Source organism: Cyprinus carpio, chromosome B12 (genome assembly GCF_018340385.1).
Source record: "Cyprinus carpio isolate SPL01 chromosome B12, ASM1834038v1, whole genome shotgun sequence".
NCBI classification, from domain to species: Eukaryota; Metazoa; Chordata; class Actinopteri; order Cypriniformes; family Cyprinidae; genus Cyprinus; species Cyprinus carpio.
Genome location: NC_056608.1, coordinates 4,526,997 through 4,549,405, shown reverse-complemented (window position 1 = coordinate 4,549,405; position 22,409 = coordinate 4,526,997). Strand labels below are relative to the sequence as shown.

The 22,409-nt window shown below is 38.7% G+C and overlaps 2 protein-coding genes across 2 annotated transcripts; one reads left to right on the top strand and one right to left on the bottom strand.

Moving 5' to 3' along the window:
* Positions 1-394: 394 nt before the first annotated feature.
* On the bottom strand, positions 395-16,434 carry LOC109067327 (cone cGMP-specific 3',5'-cyclic phosphodiesterase subunit alpha'-like). The gene is made up of 22 exons (XM_019084290.2): positions 15,799-16,434; positions 13,957-14,109; positions 13,285-13,374; positions 13,068-13,208; positions 12,910-12,984; positions 12,768-12,832; positions 6,977-7,043; positions 6,480-6,527; positions 6,159-6,308; positions 5,931-6,074; positions 5,789-5,854; positions 5,518-5,664; positions 4,821-4,928; positions 4,627-4,736; positions 4,452-4,539; positions 4,261-4,361; positions 4,068-4,175; positions 3,922-3,985; positions 3,760-3,834; positions 3,580-3,663; positions 3,230-3,383; positions 395-2,555 (listed from the first exon to the last, which is right to left on the bottom strand). Exons 1-22 carry the CDS (start codon positions 16,264-16,266, stop codon positions 2,503-2,505), a joined length of 2,559 nt encoding a protein of 852 aa, XP_018939835.1. The 5' UTR covers positions 16,267-16,434; the 3' UTR covers positions 395-2,502.
* Positions 16,435-20,023: 3,589 nt separating this feature from the next.
* Positions 20,024-21,630, top strand: rbp4 (retinol binding protein 4, plasma). Its single transcript, XM_042734992.1, has 5 exons — positions 20,024-20,277; positions 20,356-20,492; positions 20,587-20,693; positions 21,102-21,314; positions 21,405-21,630. The coding sequence occupies exons 1-5, from the start codon at positions 20,176-20,178 to the stop codon at positions 21,422-21,424; spliced, it is 579 nt and encodes a 192-aa protein (XP_042590926.1). The 5' UTR covers positions 20,024-20,175; the 3' UTR covers positions 21,425-21,630.
* The last annotated feature ends 779 nt before the right edge of the window (positions 21,631-22,409 follow it).

The following is a 22,409-nucleotide window of genomic DNA, read 5'->3' as shown; positions in this document are numbered from 1 at the left end:
AGATGGGGTCAGAAATCCTTTTGTTCACTCTAATCCATTATTCAGTATATTATGTATAAGTTCCCATGTGATTGCATTTTTGAAGCATTTCTGTGTTTCCACAAATCATAAAATGATAGGTGGAGTCTAGAGTTATAAAAGTTAAACATGAAGCCTTTGGCTCTATATTGAAAGACCCATAGAAAGAAAAGTGGTTTGTCTCGGCTGTCAGGCAATTACCTGAGCCTCTTTACCTGGGGATGATCCAGCTTTATTAGGTAATCCGCTGCATGATAGAAAAGTCAGGAGAGGTTCCTCTTGACATGAGTTCTAAGTAACCTAACAGAACTGTGCAGTCACAGAGACCTCAAGCTAATAGCGGATATGGTCAAAGACTACTTGAAACTCTGGAAAGTTCAGAATAATGTGTTTATTTGTTCACATTACATCATTTACAGTATATGTGCGGTAGTATTCAGTAAATAAGATGATCAGATATCAGTCCCACACTCACTCACTCACTCCAAATGACAGTAGATATTATTATACACAATCCTATCAAAATGCATTAACCTGAGATGAGATTTACTCACTTTTGGCCTCTTCAGTCTGATCTGGACTTAGAGGGTTTGACATTTAAGTGTAGTCACTAGTTCTTTAGACTGCCGTGGCCCCTGTTATTGGATTAAAGGCCTTCACTGATTTTTCTAACAAGCGGATATTGCATAAGATTATATTTTTTTCAATGCATTTACTACATCTCTCCATAGGTTATTTGTTTTTGTCAGAGCCTGGTGTTTTTTCTAAAGCAGAATGACCTATTTTTGATATCAGGTGATATCAGTGCTTCATTCACTAGTTCAACAGATACTGCTGTCATCAGATTCTCTAAAGATCAGAAAAGAGAGACTTTGATCTGACGAATTGGGTTTGTGCTTTCTGTCAGAGGAGATATCTGGAGGCTTCAGTAGTCTGCTTTAAATAAGCATGGTATTTAAAGATTAAAATGGAGTGAATCTCGGGAGCTGCTCCTCATCAAACTCACTTCAAATCTCCTTATAGGTTCAAGTACTGACCGTTCCCTCTTGCCTTGTGCATGCAATGCACTTTCTTTAAATATTCCCTGACTTTTTGTATGCCCTGCTCATGTCTCCATAGAATACCACTTAAACGTCATTTAAATGTTTGGTATAAACAAATATCTCTACGTTATCAATTGATATTCTATGTAATACACTCATTGTTACACTTTTAATAATACATTATGGTTGAAAACTATGTGTGATGCTTAGGTATCAATAAATAATTAAAGAACAAACATCAAAGTTCTGGTCATAAATGTTCTCCACATATTCACAGAATTAGCCAAATCACATCCTCAGCTTCATCTTCTTTAGAGAACAAAAAAGTAGAAAAGACATCCTGTTTCGCATCCATCCAAACACAACTGTGACAAGCAGATGCAAATGGAAGTAAAAAGATCTTTAGCCTTGGAAGTGCCATCTTTACTTTCAACAACTCGTAGTCAGGGTGCAAGACTTCTCTGTACATTTTGCAAAGCGCTTGCTAATAAGCAATCAGCTTCTAAAAGATTATTCAAATGAGTTGGTCCTTCAACCCTAAACAAAGCAACTGATATGTATTCAAATATGCTTTGCAGTAGTTTAAAAGTGAAGTCTGTGATTTAATGTGATGTTAAAATGCTTTCATCCCAGGTTAATATACAGAGAAATCTAAAAGAAGTTGATTTCACCAAAAAAAAAGGCGTTCTGCTGTTAAAACATTAGGCAGCCCAACAACAGAAACACCAATGGTGTTTGTTTGGGGGCGGGGCTATCTGTTTGTTTGACCAGTTACAGATGAGGGGTGTGTTAAGGAAACTTGTTCGAAAACAGTCAACATTTTTGCAATTCTCACTTGGTGGCAAAATTACACACTTCACCCATAAAGTGTGATTCAGTGAATTCATCAAAAGAATAAATATCAAATTGGAACTTCTATGAAATCGAGAAGAATGCTATTTTGAGAAATTAGCGACTGGTGAAGAAAGTTGTTCATACATTTTGCTCTAATTCTTAATGTTATGCTGTTGAAATGATATACAACAGTCTTGAGAACTGTTATGGACTCAAAAGCCATACTTCAGGTAAGCTCTGTGAACTACAGCACAATAAACATTTGTAGAGTTGTGTTTCGGCCACCACTGTGTGGCAAGTTGCATATGCAGAACTTCCTCCAGCATAGTTAGTTGTTAAAAGGTACAGTCGAGGTGAAATCAGGAATTAGGAACAAGCTTGAAATTGTCTATATGATGCTCTAGGCTGGCACCCCATCAGAAGGAACATCTGACAGGTACAGTTCTTCAATTTCTGGTGAATGCCTACGTGTTCACTTGGAGAAGGTACTTCAGAGGAAATGCGACCGAAAGCTGGTGAAAATGTAGTGCTCCTAGGAGCACGTTTCACCTCCCTCTACATGCTGGCCCAGACTTCACTGTGGCTCTGAATTTCTGTCAGATGATGTTTAAAATATGGTGCAGGTTTTGGACTTTCCTCCCTCTCCATCCTCACCAGTGGCTTCAGTGAAGAAAAAAAAAATAGACAACAGAAAATCAGGTTGCTGCAAAGTTATGTACGTTCCCCAAGGCTATGAGGTCAGATTAAAACAGGATATGCCATAAACACTTTCGAAAGGTTGAAATATGTAGAATTTGGGTACTATTATGCACCCTTTAGGGGTAAGGTACAAAAGTGTACCTTTGGAAAGGGTCTCTTTTTTTCTGCATCCCTTGCCATTTTCTGATCAATTTCCCTCATCATTTCTTCTACTTAAAGGGTTAGTTCACCCAAAAATTAAAATTCTGTCATTAATTACTCACCCTCATGTCGTTCCAAACTTTGCTCATCTTCGTTCAAGAATTGTTGATTAAGTTGTTATTTTCTATGCACAAAAAAAAAAAAGTATTCTCGTAGCTTCGTAAAATTACGGTTAAACCACTGATGTCACATGGACAATTTTACCAATGTCTTTGCTACGTTTCTGGGCCTGGGAACATTTCAGTTAGCTCTCGGATTTCATCAAAAATATCTTCATTTGTATTCCGAAGATGAACGAAGGACTTACAGATTTGGAACAACATGAAGGTGAGTAATTAATGACAATGTTAATTTTTTTGTGTGAACTATCCCTTCAATCTACAATCCCTGTCCACAAATGAACAAAAAGATGTCAACTAATGGGTCTCACATACCTTTTTTAGCCTGCTCCTCTTCTAGTCGTTTTCGTTCATTCTCTATAGCATCTACTTTTGCTTGATAAATATCAGCCAGTTCCTTCCAATGGGCCCTGTTGTTGTTCAGGCCATCGAACATGGGAGTGATCTCTTTGTGGAACCTTGAAAATTCCTGTACGAGAAAAGAGGCCTGTTACTGCAAGCATTCACAAGCACACCTGTAACTGCCGATCCATCATTCCCTGTCAGAACACTTAAGCAATGTTGTGCTGACTTGCCAGGAAGAGGCAATTATGGACAGATGCCACATTTACATGGATGTCTGGATTGTGCAAAAACAAAATTGATTGACAGTTGGGTGGATTTACCTTGTACACAAACGAGCACACAAAGTCAATGAAACCACACTGCATCTTCGGAAGTTCATCCGCCTTGTTCCTGTCCATCATGGGCTGAGAAAAGATTCAAAGGATACGTATTCTCATTCAGGTACTACTTTTATCACAATGCAACCTTTCTAAAAGCAAAACTGATCTTCACAAACTTACAATGGGTTGTTGGTCTAGCACAGTCCTCTCCAGGTCTCCCTGCTCCCAGAACTCAGCTGCCACCATGAGAGCCACTTCAGATAGAGTGTGGTTAGGTTAAATGAATGGCTTTTAACCAAATGCTGGATAATTCTAGCCATGAATAACCAAAGTTGCACCTACTTTGCTCTGGACCTCCCATGGCTTGGTAATGGCAGACAAGTCACATCCAGTCATCATCATTGCCCTGTTTGGAATCAAACATGTCTTCAAACTCTCAATTCAGTATGTTCTCAAGAAGCAGGGTTCTACTGAGAAGTGATGCTTACATAATGATTTCCTTCCTAATGGGATTGTTGGACACATAGGCAATCGCTTCCTTCTCATCAGACATTGGTTCGGTGGCGTCAACGATCTTCTGGAACATGGTCCTTTTTCTGGGTTGGGGAAGAAAATGGGACCATCATCAATACAATATGTTTAAGAGTGTCTCTAGCTGAAGGCATGCTCTTGAGAGCTTACTTGAAATACAAGGCCAGGTCAGTCGCAATGATGCAGACATCATGCAAGTGCTGGACTGTCTCAAACTGGCGTTTCTGCAGACTTTGGAAAATGTTAACACTCTGTAAAAAAAAAAAGAGAGCCAAAAAATAAAGTTTACCTGGTTGTCATATTGAGCTCTGGAACACTTTATGCTTTATAACATAACAAACCTCTTCTGCCATCAGCGTCTTGCTGTAATCAAGATGGTGCCTTTCCAAGATGGAAGAGCCATGGAGCTTGGCCAGAGGTGATCCGCTCCTGCATTGGAAATAGATTGTGAGTAAAATGCCTTCTGTGTCGTTTTTGAAAATATTAGTAGTAAAAAATATATATACGCTAAATTACTTTGTCTGGTAGAGATTGTTGGTACCCCTGTGGTCAATGTCGTGACAGAATGCAGCCGCTACCATTGCAAAGGCCTCAAGGTCCGAGTAGTATTTTCTCAGCCTTCCAGTTTTTAGGAAAGCAAACAATATTCAGTATTACAGCCTCTTTGGTGGCAAATAGCATGATGTGTGGATTAAAAAAAAAACACTTACTTGCAGAAGACAGAACATGGTCTGGCCCACGTTAAACCCATGCCTCCAGTTATGATAGGTGATATCTCTGTAGCCTTTTCGTACAGTGTACATCCATCTTGTCAGGACCTGGAGCAAGTGTAGACCCAAACAATTTCAACCCAAAACTGAAGGAACATGTCATGCTACATGAAAGTAAAATAACAGTTGACGTGATTCTTTATCTACAGATTTGTTGCCAGACAGTTGCATTCATAGACCCAGATTTTTTTCCATAAAAAAATGGAAGTTTGTAAATGGTGGACATCTGATTTCTGTCGAAATCTGCTGAGCTTTCTGTGTGAGTCTGGTAATCGCTAATCACCTGCCAAAAATAAACACAGGCTCTAGTAATAAGATGAGTGCTGCTTGGAAAATAAGGCTTGAGCGGTTGTTACACTACACATCCTTTTATATGTATTTGAATCCTGAAGACCGGCAACACAGACCTCTTCTGAATTAAAAGCACACTAACTTTGAGGCTGCAAATGTGCAGTGTTGCAGGAAATTGGTGTAGATTGTGGATTTATTATTATTTGTTAAATTGATGCGTTTAAATAAGATACCACAGAGCATGACATCACATCACGGCTTTTGCACTGTTCAAAGAAATACAGTATACAGTAGTTTGACCACCCCAATATATTATAGTGGAAATAATTGTAAATTCCAGTCTCACCTCTGCTGGCACTTTGAACTTCTCTACCACTCCAAGTTCAAAGAAACAGCGAATGCCAAATTTGATAAGGTCAAGCTCAGAGACAGGCAAGTCACTAAAACTAAATAATAGCAGATCGACATCTTTGGCTTCTGGAATGTTGGTTCTCTGTGTATTAAAATACAAGTAGATAAATTTAGAAAGTCATCCTTCATGTTCAACATTTAAGATCAATAATGTTCACTTTGAATATATTGGTTCAGGGTAAAAAAATACATAAAAAAAGTCATACCAAGAGTTTGTACATTTCTTTCTGATCGCAGTCCTCAGGGTTCATGTCAAACTTCTCCTTTGTGTTCTAACGAGGCAAAAAATTGTTTAGTTAACATAAAGACTGCAGTTTCTTTAAAACATGAGCTTGTATGAGGCCTCACCAGAATCTGTTGGACTTCAGTTAGGGTGGCTTTGGTTTGGTAAATGACCATTTCCGCTGCAATCTCTCTTCTCCACTCTGTCCGATTCAGTTTGTCATATGTGTCACAATTCAGTACAGACCATCCTAGGAACTGTGTTAGGGCCTAAAACAAAGTCAGAAAACCACATTAGTGTTGCAGCACAAGATTAAAAGGAGCAAACAGGATGGTGACCATTTAACAACTCACTTCAGTAATTTGTTCATCCTGCTCATCGAATGGCTTGCCATCTTTCCGATTGAAGAAAGTGGCAACACCCACAATTTCTTCTTTCTTGTTGACAATAGGAAGGGACAGGACGTTTTTGATGACGAAACCAGACTCGTCCACAGCTTCTTTCTGAAGAGTAAAGCAATTAAAAGAGTGTTTTTTATATCTGCATTGTCAATAAGCTAATAAAAAAATATGACTAAAATAAAGTGTTTTCTGTCTCAGTTTGAAGGTTACAGGTTTGTGTCTATTTCAGGTGTGGATCACTGAGAGGGTTTATCCTGGAATGGATTACAGTACCTGGAATGTAAAGTAATCATCAGCAGCAACGTTCATCATGTTACAGATCTGGAAAAATAAAAATAAAACAAGATTTCCCTCAGTCAACATAAGCAATAATAGAACAAGTAGTTGTCTACCCCATTGAGTAGATCATTTAACTTGGGTTAAGTCACTGGTCTCAAACTCAGTTCTTGGAGGGCCACAGCTCCAACCCTAATCAAACATGCCTGATCCAGCTAATCACGGTCTTCAGGATAACTAGAAACTTCCAAGCAGGTGTGAGTTGGAGCTGGTTGGAGCTAAACTCTGCAAAGCTATGGCCCTCCAGGAATTGAGTTTGAGACCTCTGGGTTAAGTAGTTATTTAACCTGGGACATTTTTAGAATAAGTGTTTGTACAAGGGCACTGGGGAAACCAGATCTGATCTTAACACAAACATTATTAAACATAATTTTTGAATACCGCACCTTTACTATTTCAAAGTAGTAGATTTTAAGAAAATACTTTGGACTTACAAAGCCATTTTCAGCCACATAAGTGGGGAGGCCGCTAACAAGTGCCCAGTGGTCGACAGGAGGAGTTCTGGAAGCAGAAACATTCAAATAAGAGGGTCTGGTAAGCTTGTATGCTATATGGGCAAAAGTATGTGGACACCCAATTACTATCTGGCCACTCTAATACGTCTGTTGAACTGCTAGATAATGCAACTATCAAATCAGCCAATCACATGGCAGCAATTCAATACATTTCACGAGTTTGCGCTTACATATAATTAGCTGAAGTATTATAATGCATATTTGGCATGCTGTGGAAGGGCTCCGAGCTCTGGAATGGCCCAAACCTAGAGTACCCCACAAAAGGCAATAGCTAAAGGACAACCGCCAGACTAAAGGACCCCCCCAAAATAGCATTGAGCGGGGGCTGATATTTGGGAAGTTAGCTGGTTGGCAGGCCGGAAGAGCCTACGTACTCCGGTGGGAGCGACTTATGCCTTTGGAAAGGTAGGCCCTACCATCTGCTGGTATCAGACTACGTGATTTGGGGCGCCCAGTCAGGAGGGCTCAAGCCAATGCTCAACGGGAACACCTCACAGCGTTGGAATGGGTGAGCCCTACCGGCTGATGAGGGAGGAACAGCATGATTGAATACCCCAACCACGATGGCCTGAGTTGCCTTGACTGGAATAGGTCACGGTGTTGGCGTACGGGCCCTACTGGCTGATGAGCCCCTGCTAATCAGTGGGTAAAGAGCAAATGACTAACCGAGAGGGCCCATGAAGCCTCCGACTGGAGATCAAGACTCAGGATGACAGACGTGTAGGTCCTCTCGGTTGAGCAGATAAACAGGCTTTGGGCCGTCCAACAAGAGGACTCTTGCGACATCTGATGGGAGATCAGGACATCGAACGGGTAAGCCTCACCAGGCGGGGGGAAAAGACTTGAAATTTAGCAGAGAGAGCTTGGACAGCGTTTGGCAGGAGGTCAAGACTCTTAGCGTCGGATGGCTGAGCATCGCCACCCATCAAACAGGAACGTAAAGTTAGGTGGCCGGGAGACCGTTGCAACGTCCAATGTGATCTCAATACTCAAGGCATCAAACGGGTAAGCCTCGACAACCGTAGAAAAGGAAAAGGTAAGGTTGTCTAGCCGGGTGGCTTCTTTAATTCTTTAATGTGAAACTGATTAGTTCTGATGTAGCTTTGATAAGCTTCTGAAGACCATCTTCCTAGAGTTTGGATCTGCTGTTTGGAGAGGCCTTTTTGGGCTGCTGATGTTGCTGCCCCGATGCGAAAAGAGTGGCTAGAGAAATTTTCTGCTGGGATGCTCAATAATTGCAGGACTGATTTGAGATGCTTTTTGGAACTAGAAGCGAGTGACAGGTTTTTTGGAGTCATCTAAAAATAAATAGTGATTTGGCGGAGGTACTCGGAGATGGACTAGTATGGTTGGATAGGAGAAGAAAAAGTTGTCTGGCCGGGAGGCTTCCACCGACATCCGATGGGAGCTCAATACTCACTGCATCGAACAGGTAAGCCTCGTTGACGTAAGACAGAAAGGTAAAATTGTGGGCCGGGAGGCTCTCGCCGACATCCAACGGGAGCTCAGTACTCATGGCATCGGACAGGTAAGCCTCGCCGACCTTAGAATCAAAAAGGTAAGGTTGTGTAGCCGGGAGGCTCTCGCCGGCATCCGATGGGAGCTCAGTACTCATGGCACGGATGGGTAAGCTTCGCTGGTAGTCAGACAGAAAGGCAAAGATTGCTTGACCGGGAGGGCTCTTGCAGCATTCGACGGGAGTTCAATACTCTCTGCATGGACAAGTAAGCAACACGGCAAGTTGAAAGAAAACATTCACTCGACTGGGAAAGCTCTTGCAGCATCTGACAGGAGTTTAATACTTGCGCCATCAGACGGGTAAGGTTCGCTGGTAGTTGAACGGAAAAGGCAAGGTTTGCTTGACCGGGAGGCTCTTGCAGCATCTGACCGGAATTCAGTACTCACTGCATCAGATGGGTGAGCCTCGCTGGTAGTTGAAAGAGAAACATATTTGCTCCACCAGGAACACTCTTACAGCACTTGACAGGGAGTTCAATACTCTGAACAATTTGGGTTGTCTAAAAGGGTAGACGCTATAAGGATTACTTTGCATAATTGTTTAACAATTACTGCATCAGATGGGTGAGCCATTCAATACTCACTGCATCGGGTTGTTTGGATTTGTTAGTTAAAAGTAAAAAAAAAAAAATTAAATTAGAATTTCATGTGCCAGTGTACCCCAAATAAGTGCCATGAATCTGGATGCATAGGCATAGCTTTGAAAGTTGAGGTGATGTCGACTTTTGCCAGCCAAGTGCTAAGACCCATGAAATATATATATAATTTTTTTTATAGAATTCTCTCTTTTCATATTGATTGCATGATGAATGTCCTACAGTTGAGAGAGAGAGAATTCATCAAGAGTAATCGAGGTGATTATGTTTGAAAACGGCGAGTTATGCGGAGCTGATCGATAAGGAGTTTCTAACCCCAGAATTTTCCAAGTAGCCACTCCAATGGGCTAATGCAAAACTGAGAAGGCGGGGCATCGAAAGGGCTGATCATGAAACGTTGTTCAATTCACGCCGCTAACGTAATGAAAAACTCAGAAAAATGGCAACTTTTGATATCCACATTCAAGGATTTATGATTGCTGTAGCATTTCTGTCATAAAGAATTGTCTAAAAAATTCAAGATTAAGTGTACATTTGAATTAAATGTTTAGCCAAATGAGGATTAGATTGCACAGTGACATGTAGAAACAATCATTGGGACGTTGGTGCCCTTTGAAGGCTTTTGATATAATGCGCATGTACATTATATTGTTTAAAACACATTGTTAAGTTTGTTGTGCACATCGACTAGAGACTTGGAGAGAGGTGCCTAGTAATACTCACGTCACATGTGAACAAGGTTGCTAGTTGCACTTGATCAATAATTGTTTCCTTTGATAAACCTTAGTTGTTAGTTTGTGCCTATAATCGTCGATCATTTAGGTACATAGTTGAAATCATTTTCTCGCAAATCAATCTTTTCGTCCGTTTATCTGAGTGGAATGTAATTTAAAAATACAGGAAAAAATGCTAGTGAAAATTCAGAAAATCTGAGTAATTTCTTTGTATTCTACTCATAGACTGTAAAAAAAATATGGACGTAGTGTCCGTGACGTCACCCATAGACTCCTCAATAGCGGTTTTGAAGCTCAAAGTGTGCAGAGCGGGCCATCGCCATCTTGGCAGCGCGTCAATGCGCGACTCTCCCGGATAATCGAAAATGGGCAAAAAGGGGGGAGCTGGTTGCTGAAGCCATGTCCACCTAGCTCAACGGCAGTGTCAGCAACGGCAATCCACCTGTCACTCAAGTGGCCACGCCCTTAATTATGCAGAACTTTAAGGCTTAATATAATTTAAACGGATGAGTTATAAAAAAATTCACCCCCGTCACAGTTGTCATGAAGGGCAAAATTAGCTATATAGACCAAAATCTTTTTTTTAACCAGGCTGTAAACATGTTTTTTGTTAGGCATTTTAACATGGGGAGTCTATGGCACTGACTCCCTTTTGGAGCCAGGCTCTAGCGGCCAGTCTATGAATTGCAGTTTTAGTCACTTCCTTATTGGCTTCACGAGAGAGAGCGGGAGGTTGCCGCTCGATTGTACTGTATTTGAATTGTGGTTTTATATTCTACCTTGTTTGCTTAGTGTCAGAAAGTTGTATATTAACTTCAGCAACAAACGACCTGCCTTTTAGCGACTTTGCCTAAAAATTAATTTGCAACACGGCACTGAGGCCCGGCTGCATTCGACGCTGCGGCCGGAAGAGCCACGATAAAAGGTAAAGTCGAAGCGGTAAGCGACTGAGGCTTTGGTGCAGTGAGATCGGGGCGCGCCCCAGGCTCGTTGGAAGCCTGCCGCTGCGACCCAGCGCTTAAGGACAGCCGGGTCTTGTGCGTGGTGGCAAAGGTGGTGTCGAGCTTTGCTCCGCCCTGCTGGAGTGGATTTAGGATTGAGGTTTGGCTGATTGCTGGGAGATGAATAACTTAGATTGTACAGATCCACTTTGTTTACCCTTCGCGAGGATGGAGCGTCGGAATTAATCAGCGTTTGCCTCAGATAAGAGGATGCCAGGGAAAAATTGGAAGTGATGCAGGTAGAGGCGAGGTTAAGCCTCAGCGTCGTGAAGAACGTGTGGCTGGTCAAGCAGAGAGCAGAGGCTGCGATGAAGCCTGTAGCTTGGCAGCAGTGTCTGGCGGAGAAGGAGCAATCCTGGGACCGGCAAATTGGCCGGAGAATCGAAAAATCCCCAGTATAGACCTCGTTGTCTAAATGGGTGAATCTGAGTCTGACATATAATGGCAAAAGGTGCAAACCAAATGCTGATAAACCGTCAATGGATAGCGGTAAGTCAGCTGTATTTATACCATAGTGTTGATTATCTTAAATGCGCTCCACCTGGGCTAATTAGGCTAAGTATCTGACGCGCTCCTCCCGAACCTTGTTAATAAAACATCATTTAGGGATGTAGACAAGGTCAGGCGATCTGCTGAAGTTCAAACCAAGCATCAGAATGGGAAAAGAAAGTTGATTTAAGTTGGTTATTGGTGCCAGATGGGCTGGTCTGGGTATTTCAGAAACTGCTGATCTACTGGGATTTTCTCACACAGCCATCTCTAAGATATATAGAGAATAATCCAAAAGAGAAAAAATATCCAGTGAGCAAGAAGATTGCCTGGTCTGGTAAGTCTCGATTTCTTCTGTGACATTCAGTAGGTAGGGTCAGAATTTTATGACATGAAAGAATTGATCCATACTGCCTTGGGTCAGGGTGCAGCTGGTGCTGTAATGGTGTGAGGGATATTTTCATTGCAAATTTTGGGTCCCTTAGTACCAACTGAGCATCGTCTAAACACCACAGCCTACCTAAATATTGTTACTGACCATGACCCTCCCTTTATGACCACAATGAATCCATCTTGTAGTGTCTACTTCCAATACACGTCATGTCACAAAGCTCAAATCATCTCAAACTGGTTTCTTGAAAATGACAATGAGTTCACCATACTCAAAATGGCCTCAGATCTCAATCCAATGGAGTACTGTATGTGTGGGATGTGGTGAAATGGGAGATTCACATCATGGAGGATGTGCAGCAGCTGTGTAATGCTGCCATGTCAATTTGGACCAAAATCTCTGCGGAATGTTTGTAGCACCTTGTTAAATCTATGCCATGAAGAATTAAGCCAGTTCCGAAGGCAAACCCCGGTATTGGTAAGGTGTACCTAATGAAGTTGCTGGTGAGTGTATGTGCCTGTTTAGAATTTAACTTCAAAACTATAGGCATTAATAGAGAGTGGTCTTTCTGAAAAATTTCCAATAAATCAGCTTTTTGGGTTCCCCAAAGAACCTTACAGTGACCAGTTCTTAAAAGAACATTTTTTTTCATAGTTTGAAGAATAATCTAAAAAACCTTTTGTGCAGTTGAAAAGGTTCCATGGATGTTAAAGGTTCTTTATGGAACCAGATGCCAATAAAGAACCTTCATTTTTAAGAGTGAAGGGTGTAAATTTGGCTTCAGGTCTAGTTCAGGCCTTGTGTACAGTTCTGTTGATTTGTCTTGACAGACATTACTGGAATAGCCAAATCTATTAGAAAATGGTGCCAGATAGTGTTTCCCATGTAGTTTACTGTATGTGGTAGAATACAACTTATGACATTTGAGTTTTTACAACATGAGCAAAGAACGTGTTTTCATGCATTAAAAATTATACTTACGGTATGACTTTGATCTCTTCTTTGCTCTCTAAGAGATAATCAATGATCTTGTAGAAGTTGATTTCCTGTTAGAAGAAAGAAGTTGTAATAATACTAGACAGCAATACTGACTTGTTCACCGAAGAGAAAAAAAATCTGTTACCCTGCCGTCAGGTGTCTTTGGGCCTTTGTACGGCTCCACATCTCCCAATTTAATCGGCCATTCATCGTAGAACTCCTAAACAATCAAAGCAGGGCTGAGTGTTTTTATGAATCGCTGATCAATGACCAAATGAAGGATGATCACCATATGCCACAAACCTTTTCTTTGGTCATGTCCAGAAGGCCGACAGAGTACCTCTCGCACTGGAGGTAGTTCCTGACGGTGTACAGGGCCTTGTGAAACTGTCGCTCAATGTCCGTCAACTCTTCAAACACTTTGCTCGCAGACCATAGAAGAACCTGTGGCAGCAGTTTACAGTCACAGTCAAGATCCAAATCACAGTCAAATATTAAGTGTTGTAGTCCGTAGCATTACCTGGCTTCTTCTAGATTCCACATTATACATGTATGAGGTGTAATGCTGTAGGGCAATGACTGTGGCGAAGGTGATGTATTTGGAGAAGAGCTGAAAAACATTTGTAAAACATTTACTTGATAATAAAAAATATAGGCTATGTATTGCTATGGTTAGATGCTTATACTGACAAAGTATAATTGTAGCCTTAAAAATGTCTGTTCACACCAAGAATAACTATAAAGATAATTTTAACTTTTAATTATATTAGCATCCACCCCAACGCACCAAAAGATGGGTGAATTCTACCAACCCCACCAAAACACGTGTATTTTATCCCCGGAATGCGATTTTTAATGGGGGTCCCCCTTGAAATGCGATTGGGCTAGTTTTGGGCCAGTTTTGAGTAGCGATTGGGCGGGTTTTGTTGTGAAAACATGGCAACCCTGGTCAACGTTTTAATTGTTCAGTTGGGAAGAAAACGTTCTGAAAGCAATTCCAATGATATCGTTCCTCTGTCTAGTTAGCATTATAGTAGTGGTGTGAACCTCATAGAATAGGGCAAATAATCTGATCAATCTGATTCAGCACAAATTTGAGGTCAGTATCACATGATTTCTACTTTGCAGCTGTTGGCCCATAGTGAACATTTTAAAAACATTTTCACATGGATGTCATTTTTCAGATACTCACGTCTTCATCTGCTTTGGAGAATTCATTTCCTCCCACTTTGTTTATTGCCATGACCACACCAAGTGGGTCTTTCCCATTCATGAGAGGGGCAGCCAGCATGTTTTTAGTGGTGTATCCTGTTTGCTTGTCCACAAAATCACTGAATTTGGGATTCTAAGGAACAAATACATTGGTTAATGTTCGATACAGCTGTTTCATAATACACTGGAGTGAAATAGAAAACTGTTAAACGGTTAAAACTGCTTAATAAAAAATATACATTAATTCCTCCATAATTTTAGCCAGTAGGCTACAGCATGTTTGCTTAAAAACAAAATTATAACATTTCTGTACATAGGCGTTATTTTCATGTTATTAATATTTTCAAACTCAAAAACTTAAGAACTGTTACTAAATAAATAAGAAGTTTTAATCAGTCATAATAAGGGCTGCATCTATTAATTAAAATGATCTCTTTCTATAAGGCATTTGGATTTGTTCTCTTGTCACCTAGACTAATTCTACCTAAATTTACACTTCTGTGTTATGTAAGGAAGGTTAATAGATTTAACCCCATCTCGGCCACTTAAGCTGAGGTTGCTCTGGTGTGCCATGATTAAACACCATGCTGGTATTTAAAGCATACGTATGGATCTTTTACTATGTTTTATTTGTATTTTTTATTATCATACTACTCCTATAATGAAGGCTGTATGGATATGCTGGATGATATTAAATGTGTATCATTCTATAGTTAAGTACATTTTGTTTTGTAAAACTTTGGTATTTGACATTTTATTTTAGATTTAATGTATAAAACTTTGCAATGAATATAAATATGTAACATTTTACTTAGCAGTTTTGCTGTTGGCTTATTTAGAAACCATATAAAGAGTAATTTTCGCTTCCACAGTTTATTTTCATAAGCAATTATTCTTAATTATGAGTTAACAAGTGCTGATGTTTTGGTTCTTTAACATCTAAAAAAAAAAAAAAACAACTTGACAGGACAGTCATTTGTTGCTAAATAATATCAAGTTGCAGCAGGCTATCAGGAGCAGAGAAAATAAGCTGTTTTTCTGCAGGGGGTTGACTGACCTCCATGGCCACGGGACTGAAAAAGTATAATCCTTTGTCAAACTATTAGTCGACTTTCATGTAACAGGCCTGCCTAATAAACCTAAGATGTTTTGCTTGCAACTTACTGTATGTCTTTTTTTAAATAAACGTGTGCAAAGCATATTAGAGCACTATAAAAAGCAAAAACACGGCTCTTGCACTATGACCTAAAAAGCCTTTCACCTCTGTAAGCTAATGTAATTTGGTTAATTCAGTCATATTAACTTAATAATAATGTTGCTGACAAAACATGTTTGTTTAATGTGGATGATTTGCATAGGCTGTCATCTATTAAGAATATAAAAATGGTCATTTTGGTTTCTGCAGTTCTACACAATTTACACAGATGATGCATAGTTATATGCTATTTAAAAAAGAGGAGGATTTGCATGAAGTTAAAGTGGTATAACTTCATGTTTGTATGCAAAATAACAATACATTGATTATAGATAAGTTTTATTTACCATGTTTATTTTTTTGCTCCAAGTATTGTGGCATTCAAAAATTTGATCTCAATCCATAAAGCAGATGAATGCCTTAAAACTCTATAAATTACTTGCAATGTAACCCCCTTAAGTTGAAACTGATTTGTTATAATTTGCTTTTATATACTTTGGTATTAATTATTTGTAAATTATTTTGTTTTTAACTTTTTCTTTTTTGCAGAGCTTTAATACAGTTAAAAAATTAAAAAAAGATTAACTAGGGAGAGTTATAAAAGACAGCTTTACTTCTTTTACTAACCTGTTTGACATCGGGAACATTAGCTGGTTTTTTGGTGGTCACTATTTGGCCAACTATGCCAATGTCAGTAGGGAAGACAATTTCAGACTGAGGGTTGACCACGTTTGCCTCATATTTCGAGGTAGTGGTGACATCAAAAAGACACGTAGCGAGCTCAGGGATGCCGTTTCTGGCTCGGTATATGAAATAGCTGCAGCGATCTGCGTTCACCAGCATACATATCCTCTGCAGGACCTTGTGCATGGCTTTTTCCATAATGGGCTGCGAATGCATTTCTTTGATCATGTCAAAGATGATGGTGGCCTCCTGGATTTGGCTGACATCCTTGAACGAGGCTGGATCTTTGATGTCAAGGTTCTCGGCAAAAGCGGCGGCAATGACCTCGCATCGGACCTTCTTGTCGAAATACTCTTTGGCAAACTGAGGGTTATTCTCCAAGTATTTTTCAACACTATCCTTGTCTGCCATTTTGAAGTGTGCTTCTCTGCTCGTCCTCTCACAGATTCATTACTTGTGGGGAGTCAGGATGAAAAGTGAAGCTTCTCAGGGATACCCTCCTTCAGATAGGTGCATCCTCCAGAGCAGAGATCAGTGCAGGTCTCCTCCGACAGGCTGCCAGAGAATAGTGGCTTACAGGCTGAAGGGATCAAAGTGGCTGCTAATTAAAGTGACGTCATGACATTAAACCTCTAAGCTTTCTTAACCTGCAAATCCTTACCCTGATCATTTCATGTTAGACAATCCAAAAAAACAAAAAAAAACACCTAGGTTGAAAACACCACTGTTTTCTTCTGAGGAGAAAGTGTCAGTACACAACATGATATTTGTCACATCGGTTTGTTGATTAGACTGATGGTGTTTCTGATCTAATACACCAGTTTTGGGTCCATTGGGCCCAGTATGCACACAGGAACAGCATCTCTTATATATGCTTGTAGCACTTGCTTTAAATCATAATATTTACTACATAAAAACTTAATGGACAAGTGATATGTCAGTCACCTGAATGCAAATGTCTTGTAAGCATTGTCCTTATTTAACCTAGCTAAGAAAATAATTTCTCTGAATTAGGCTATTATTAGAATTTTTTGCACTTTCTACACCCAGAAAAGATGCTGGACACCCAGGATCTATTTCCAATGATAGGATTAAGCCTTATTTATCAGTCTGCCAGATGTATTAAATGGATCTGTCTCCTTTTTCTGTGATGTTGTGGAAGTGTCAGGCATACAGAATGTAAAAAAGAAAAAATCCTTGCATCATATGTACCTGGCTTTGTAAATCCAGGATTAAGAAAAAGTGATTATCAGGATATCCTCTCTTGAAGGGACAGAGCCTGGCTTGGCACTTCAGAGCGCTCACACGTTTAAGTTCACAGCAAGGAGCCGACAGACAGAACAATGCTAAATTTACCACACTCACCATTAATTTAATTGGATGTTGACTGATAAAATATCACACATGTGTTTAAATAGCCAGCTGTGTATGTAGAGCCTGATATGCCTGTGAACAAAAACAAACAAGAGCGTTATGTTTTTGATGGACTTTGAGAAGACAAGTGCACGGAGAAGGATTGGAGATATTATCTTATTTTTGAGATCTCTTCACCTCAGGCTTGCAGTAAAGTCTTGAGTTGTTGACACAAATCTGTGCTGATACATCCAAGACAATAACAGCAGTCCATCAGCATCACATAGTTACCCACTCATTCCCAGACAAACAACCAAAAAGGATCACCATTTGTATGTCAAGTATCTTCTGGTGCACTTCAGCCTAAAAGAAAGATCTAATGAGCTGAGATTAGGCTTAGTCAGCTTGATATCAAAATCTGGTTTACTTAACTTGTATTAGTAATGTTGCAAATAAAGCATTGGAAGATTTAATAGTATTTGTTTACAAACCTCTCATAATATATATATTACCATATTTCTGTGGTGGCAAAGCCATTACTCCAGTCTTCAGTGTTACATGATGTTTCAAAAAATAATTTTAAAATGCTCAAAAAAACATATATTTTCAATGTTGAAAACAGTTGTGGTATTTAGTGTTTTTGCAGAGACCATGATGCCTTTTATTTTCAGGATTCTTTAATGAATAGAATCCTGACTGTATTTACAGAATAAATCTTAATCAAAAGAACAGAATTTATTTGAAAAATATAATAAAATAAACACCTTTACTTTTGATCATTTTATGCACCCTAGCTAATTAAAAGTATTAATTTCTTTCAGAAAAAAAAAATTACATTTGAAACTTTTGAATGTTAGTGTTGGTCAAACAATGTTTTGCTGCTAAATTTGCCATTTTGTAACAAGTTACAAAACTTTGTCTCTTTTTTTTTTTTCTCACAACTGCATAACTTATGTCAGTGCAACTACTGGCTCCAAATAAGTCCTGAAAAACTCAACAGAGGTTATTTAAAGGGATACTCCATCCCAAAATTAAAATTTTGTCATTAATTACGTACCCCCATGTCGTTCCAAACCCGTAAAAGCTCTGTTTGTCTTGGGAACACAATTTAAGAAATTTTGGATGAAAACTGGGATGCCTGTGACCGTCCCATAGACTGCCAAGTAAATAACAGTGTTAAGGTCCATGGGTATAGTCGTCAGAATACTCCACCTGCCATCAGACGTGCAATCTGGGTTATATGAAGCGACGGGAACACTTTTTGTAATAATATTTTTGTTTTCTTCGCTTACAAAAAGTTTAAGAGCAGTAAAAAGCAAAAGGTCCTAGTACTGAGCCATGTGGTACTCCATAGTGAATCTGTGATTGATATGATGCCTCTCCATTTGCTGCTACAAACTGATAAAAGTCAAATAAGTACAGTTTGAACCAAGCCAATGCAGTTCCACTAGTGCCAACATAATTTTTGCATCTATTCAAAAGACATTGTGGTCAGTAGTGTTAAATGCGGTACTGATTCAGTCTAAATCCTGACTGGAAATCCTTGCAGATACCTAAAAACATATATGAGAGGATTCTTACAGTTCTAGTATTTTTGAAGGGGAAGGGAGAATCAAGATCACTCTGTAGTTAACTAATTCTCTGGGATCAAGTTGTATTTGTACCTAATGAGAGGCTTAATAACAGTCAGCTTGAAAAAATTTTGACATATATCCTAATTTATTTATTATTTTTAGATATATTCTAATGACAATGATTAAATAATAATAATATTAAGAAGAGGATCTATGACTTCTGGAAGAATCTCTTTCAGTAGCTTAGTTTGTATGAGGTCTAATATACAAGTTGTTTATTTTGATGTTTTAACAAATATAAACCACTCTTCCTCTCCAATAGTAAAATATGAATGTAATTGTTCCTCAGGGGATCTATATTGCACTGTCTGATGTGATACTGTAGCTGATGGCTACATGGTTATAATATTCTCTCTGATGGAATTAATCTTGCAAGTAAAGAAATTCATATAGTCATTGCCGAAATGCTGTTTGGAAATGTCTAACCCTTTTGAAGATCTATTTCTTGTAAATGTAGCCGCTGTATCAAATGAACACATTGGGTTACGTGATTTCTTCTAAAACAGTTTAAAAGTAAAGCAGTTTTTAGGGCCTTTCTTTAGTCAACAAACACTACCCTTCCATGCAATTTGACATACCTCTTTTTTTTCTGGGGCTGCTCTCTTTATGATGCAAGTGTGATACAGTACCATGGCATCAGACTGTTCTCCTTAGACTTCTTTAAGCGCAAAGGAACAAATGTGTCTGAAGTCAATATTTCTCTAACCTGTCTTAAACATCCATGGAACCTTTTCATTGCACAAAGGTTCTTTATAGTAGTAAAATTATTTATTTATTTATTTTTTTAAATAGATTATTTAAATGTTTTACACACTAAGAATAAAAAAATTCACTGACACTTTCCTTGGGGAGCCAAAAATGGTTTTTCTATTGCATTGTTGTAAAAAGCCCCTTTTAAAAGCTTTATATGTAAGGGTGTAAAAAGGTTCTATGTTCACCGAACAGAAATGTTCCCCCTTGAAGAGGCTTCAGGGAATGTAACAATCAAGCTGTTGTGCAATCCAACTGCAATCTAGAGAAAAACACATTAGGTGAAGAGCAAAGGTCAACACTACCGTGTACCCTGTGAATACCTGAATCACAGCTGTTGTGTAAAAAAATTGTCCAATGACTGGGATGGTGGAGACTGAATTTTGGGTCTTTGGGTGGGATTATGAAATTCCCCCAGAAGCATGTCCCTGTATAAAAGCACCTCGCAGGAACCCAGCTCCAGCACTACAGATCCCCTTGAGATTGAGCATTAGGACTTGTTTAAAGGACAACAAAGTAATACGTTTGTTGGTCTTTTTATAACCATTGTACTCATCTTTCACAGCTCAAGCACAGAAGCAGCATGCTCAGGCTTTGCATAGCTCTCTGTGTCCTGGCGACATGCTGGGCGCAGGACTGTCTGGTGAGCAACATCACTGTCAAACAGGACTTTGACAGGATGAAGGTAAGTTAACCAGTGTTTTTCTTCTACCCATACATTGATTTTCAGCATTTGTTCCTCATTTGTACACTGACCTTGCAGTATCAAGGAACATGGTATGCCGTGGCCAAGAAAGACCCCGTTGGGCTTTTCCTTCTTGATAATATTGTCACCAATTTCAAAGTGGAGGAGGATGGAACCATGACAGCCACCGCCATTGGAAGAGTCATCATTCTCAAGTGAGTTTAAATGGCATTTTATGCTGTTGTCACACAAAAATTGTACTTAGGCAATGGAAAGGATTTTATTTTCACATGCTGTTTCAAACTTCAGTAATTGGGAGATGTGCGCCAACATGTTTGGCACTTTTGAAGATACAGAAGACCCTGCTAAGTTCAAGATGAAATACTGGGGAGCTGCAGCATATCTCCAGACTGGATGTAAGTGTAAATTTATCATATATAATTGTATATTATTATATATGTTGTTATATAAAAAGTTTAACGGGTCAAATTCAGCAGGTTAAAACTGATCTTGCAAAAACTATGCAAATGGTTGGTTGATTTGTTTGTATATGTATTTTTATTTTATTTTATAAATTAAAATATGTAATATATGTATATATTTCATTAATTTAATTATCTTTTAAAATATATTTCCTTTATTTTTATGATATTATATTATTATATATCAAATGTATTTTATAATATATTTTTTGATGACTCAAACGCAGATGTAAGATTGTAAGCATGTTTCTTATTAAACCTAGCTTGTGAAATGTGATTAAATCATGTTATGTAAAATCCGACAGCTCATCTGCTCATGATCTGTCTCTGACCGTTCCACAGATGATGACCACTGGATCATTGATACCGACTATGATAACTACGCCATCCACTACTCCTGCAGAGAGCTTGATGTGGATGGAACCTGCTTGGACGGTTATTCCTTCATCTTCTCCCGATATCCTGAGGGTCTCAGACCTGAAGACCAGAAGAACGTGACAGAGAAGAAACAGGACATCTGCTTCCTGGGCAAATACAGACGTGTTGCACACACTGGTAAGATGGTTGAGCCTCGTAAATGATTGTTATTTAGATTCACTCATAAGTTCTAAATGTGCTGATGTGTTTTACTTTTTCATTATGCAGGTTTCTGTGACACTGCCTAAACGAGCACTACACAAAGAGCTGCTGAGGATGTAATCTGACATGTTTTATATTTTTAACAAATATGTAAATACAGACAATAAGCATGCTACTTAAAGAGAATGCATAATAATTTTGCACAAAGCAAAAGGAAAAATGTTTAATACTAGTAAGTTCAGGTGCAGGATGTAACTGTCTTTTTTTTCAAATAAACTTGGGGAAAAAAGTATAATTACTGAATTCATTGACTGATGCTAGTAAACTCACTGTCATGAAGGTTTTATCAAAGGTTCGTTTGAACTCGTGTGCACTAACAATACAAACACAGCTAGTAAATAAATGCTTTTGGTTGACAGATCTACTATCACAAACCTTGTGCAACTTGGACCATGATACAGAGTAACTGCTGTCAGCACACAAATTATATATCAGTAAGGAATAAACACATTCAGCCAATCAGCCACTACCATTATTAATCTTCCTTCAAAATGTAATAAATACATTTATATTATATACAGGTAGATCTATACATTTATGTACAATATTTATAACATTCTGTTAATTTGCATTCTAATTAGAAACATTCTGCATTTTTATATATATAAGATTTATTTTTTTATATTTATATAGTTGATATTTATTTTATTTATATAGTTAAGTTTTGTTTAATTGATTTAAGGATTTATGGAAAAATAATAGAAAATATAATGTATACTATAAATAATACATAAGATTTCATATTTTCAAGAAATCATTAAAGTTTTGATATATATTGATATATGCAATATAAACAAAAGCATCTAGTCTTGAAATTTCATGTGTTATGTAAATATGTTAACTGAAGAGTGTAAATAACCTCAGTAGAACATTCTACAAAATTATTTGGACTTCTTGTCTGATTTTTCCCTCTCATATCTTTTCCCTGATGGTGAAATAATGCATGGCACTTCCCTAGAATTAGTCCCGTTCTCCTCCGGCTACTGTACTTCACTTAATCCCATCTTTAAA

Excerpts from the sequence above, each read along its gene's own strand:
- rbp4 (XM_042734992.1), top strand. The coding sequence starts at position 20,176 with ATGCTCAGGCTTTGCATAGCTCTCTGTGTCCTGGCGACATGCTGGGCG. Across the intron at positions 20,278-20,355 it reads AGGACTTTGACAGGATGAAG|TATCAAGGAACATGGTATGC; the intron begins GTAAGTTAACCA and ends CTGACCTTGCAG. Across the intron at positions 21,315-21,404 it reads CAGACGTGTTGCACACACTG|GTTTCTGTGACACTGCCTAA; the intron begins GTAAGATGGTTG and ends TTCATTATGCAG.
- LOC109067327 (XM_019084290.2), bottom strand. The coding sequence starts at position 16,266 with ATGGCAGACAAGGATAGTGTTGAAAAATACTTGGAGAATAACCCTCAG. Across the intron at positions 6,528-6,976 it reads ATGTGGCTGAAAATGGCTTT|ATCTGTAACATGATGAACGT; the intron begins GTAAGTCCAAAG and ends TTATTTTTCCAG. Across the intron at positions 2,556-3,229 it reads AGAGGAGCAGGCTAAAAAAG|CCACTGGTGAGGATGGAGAG; the intron begins GTATGTGAGACC and ends TCTTCACTGAAG.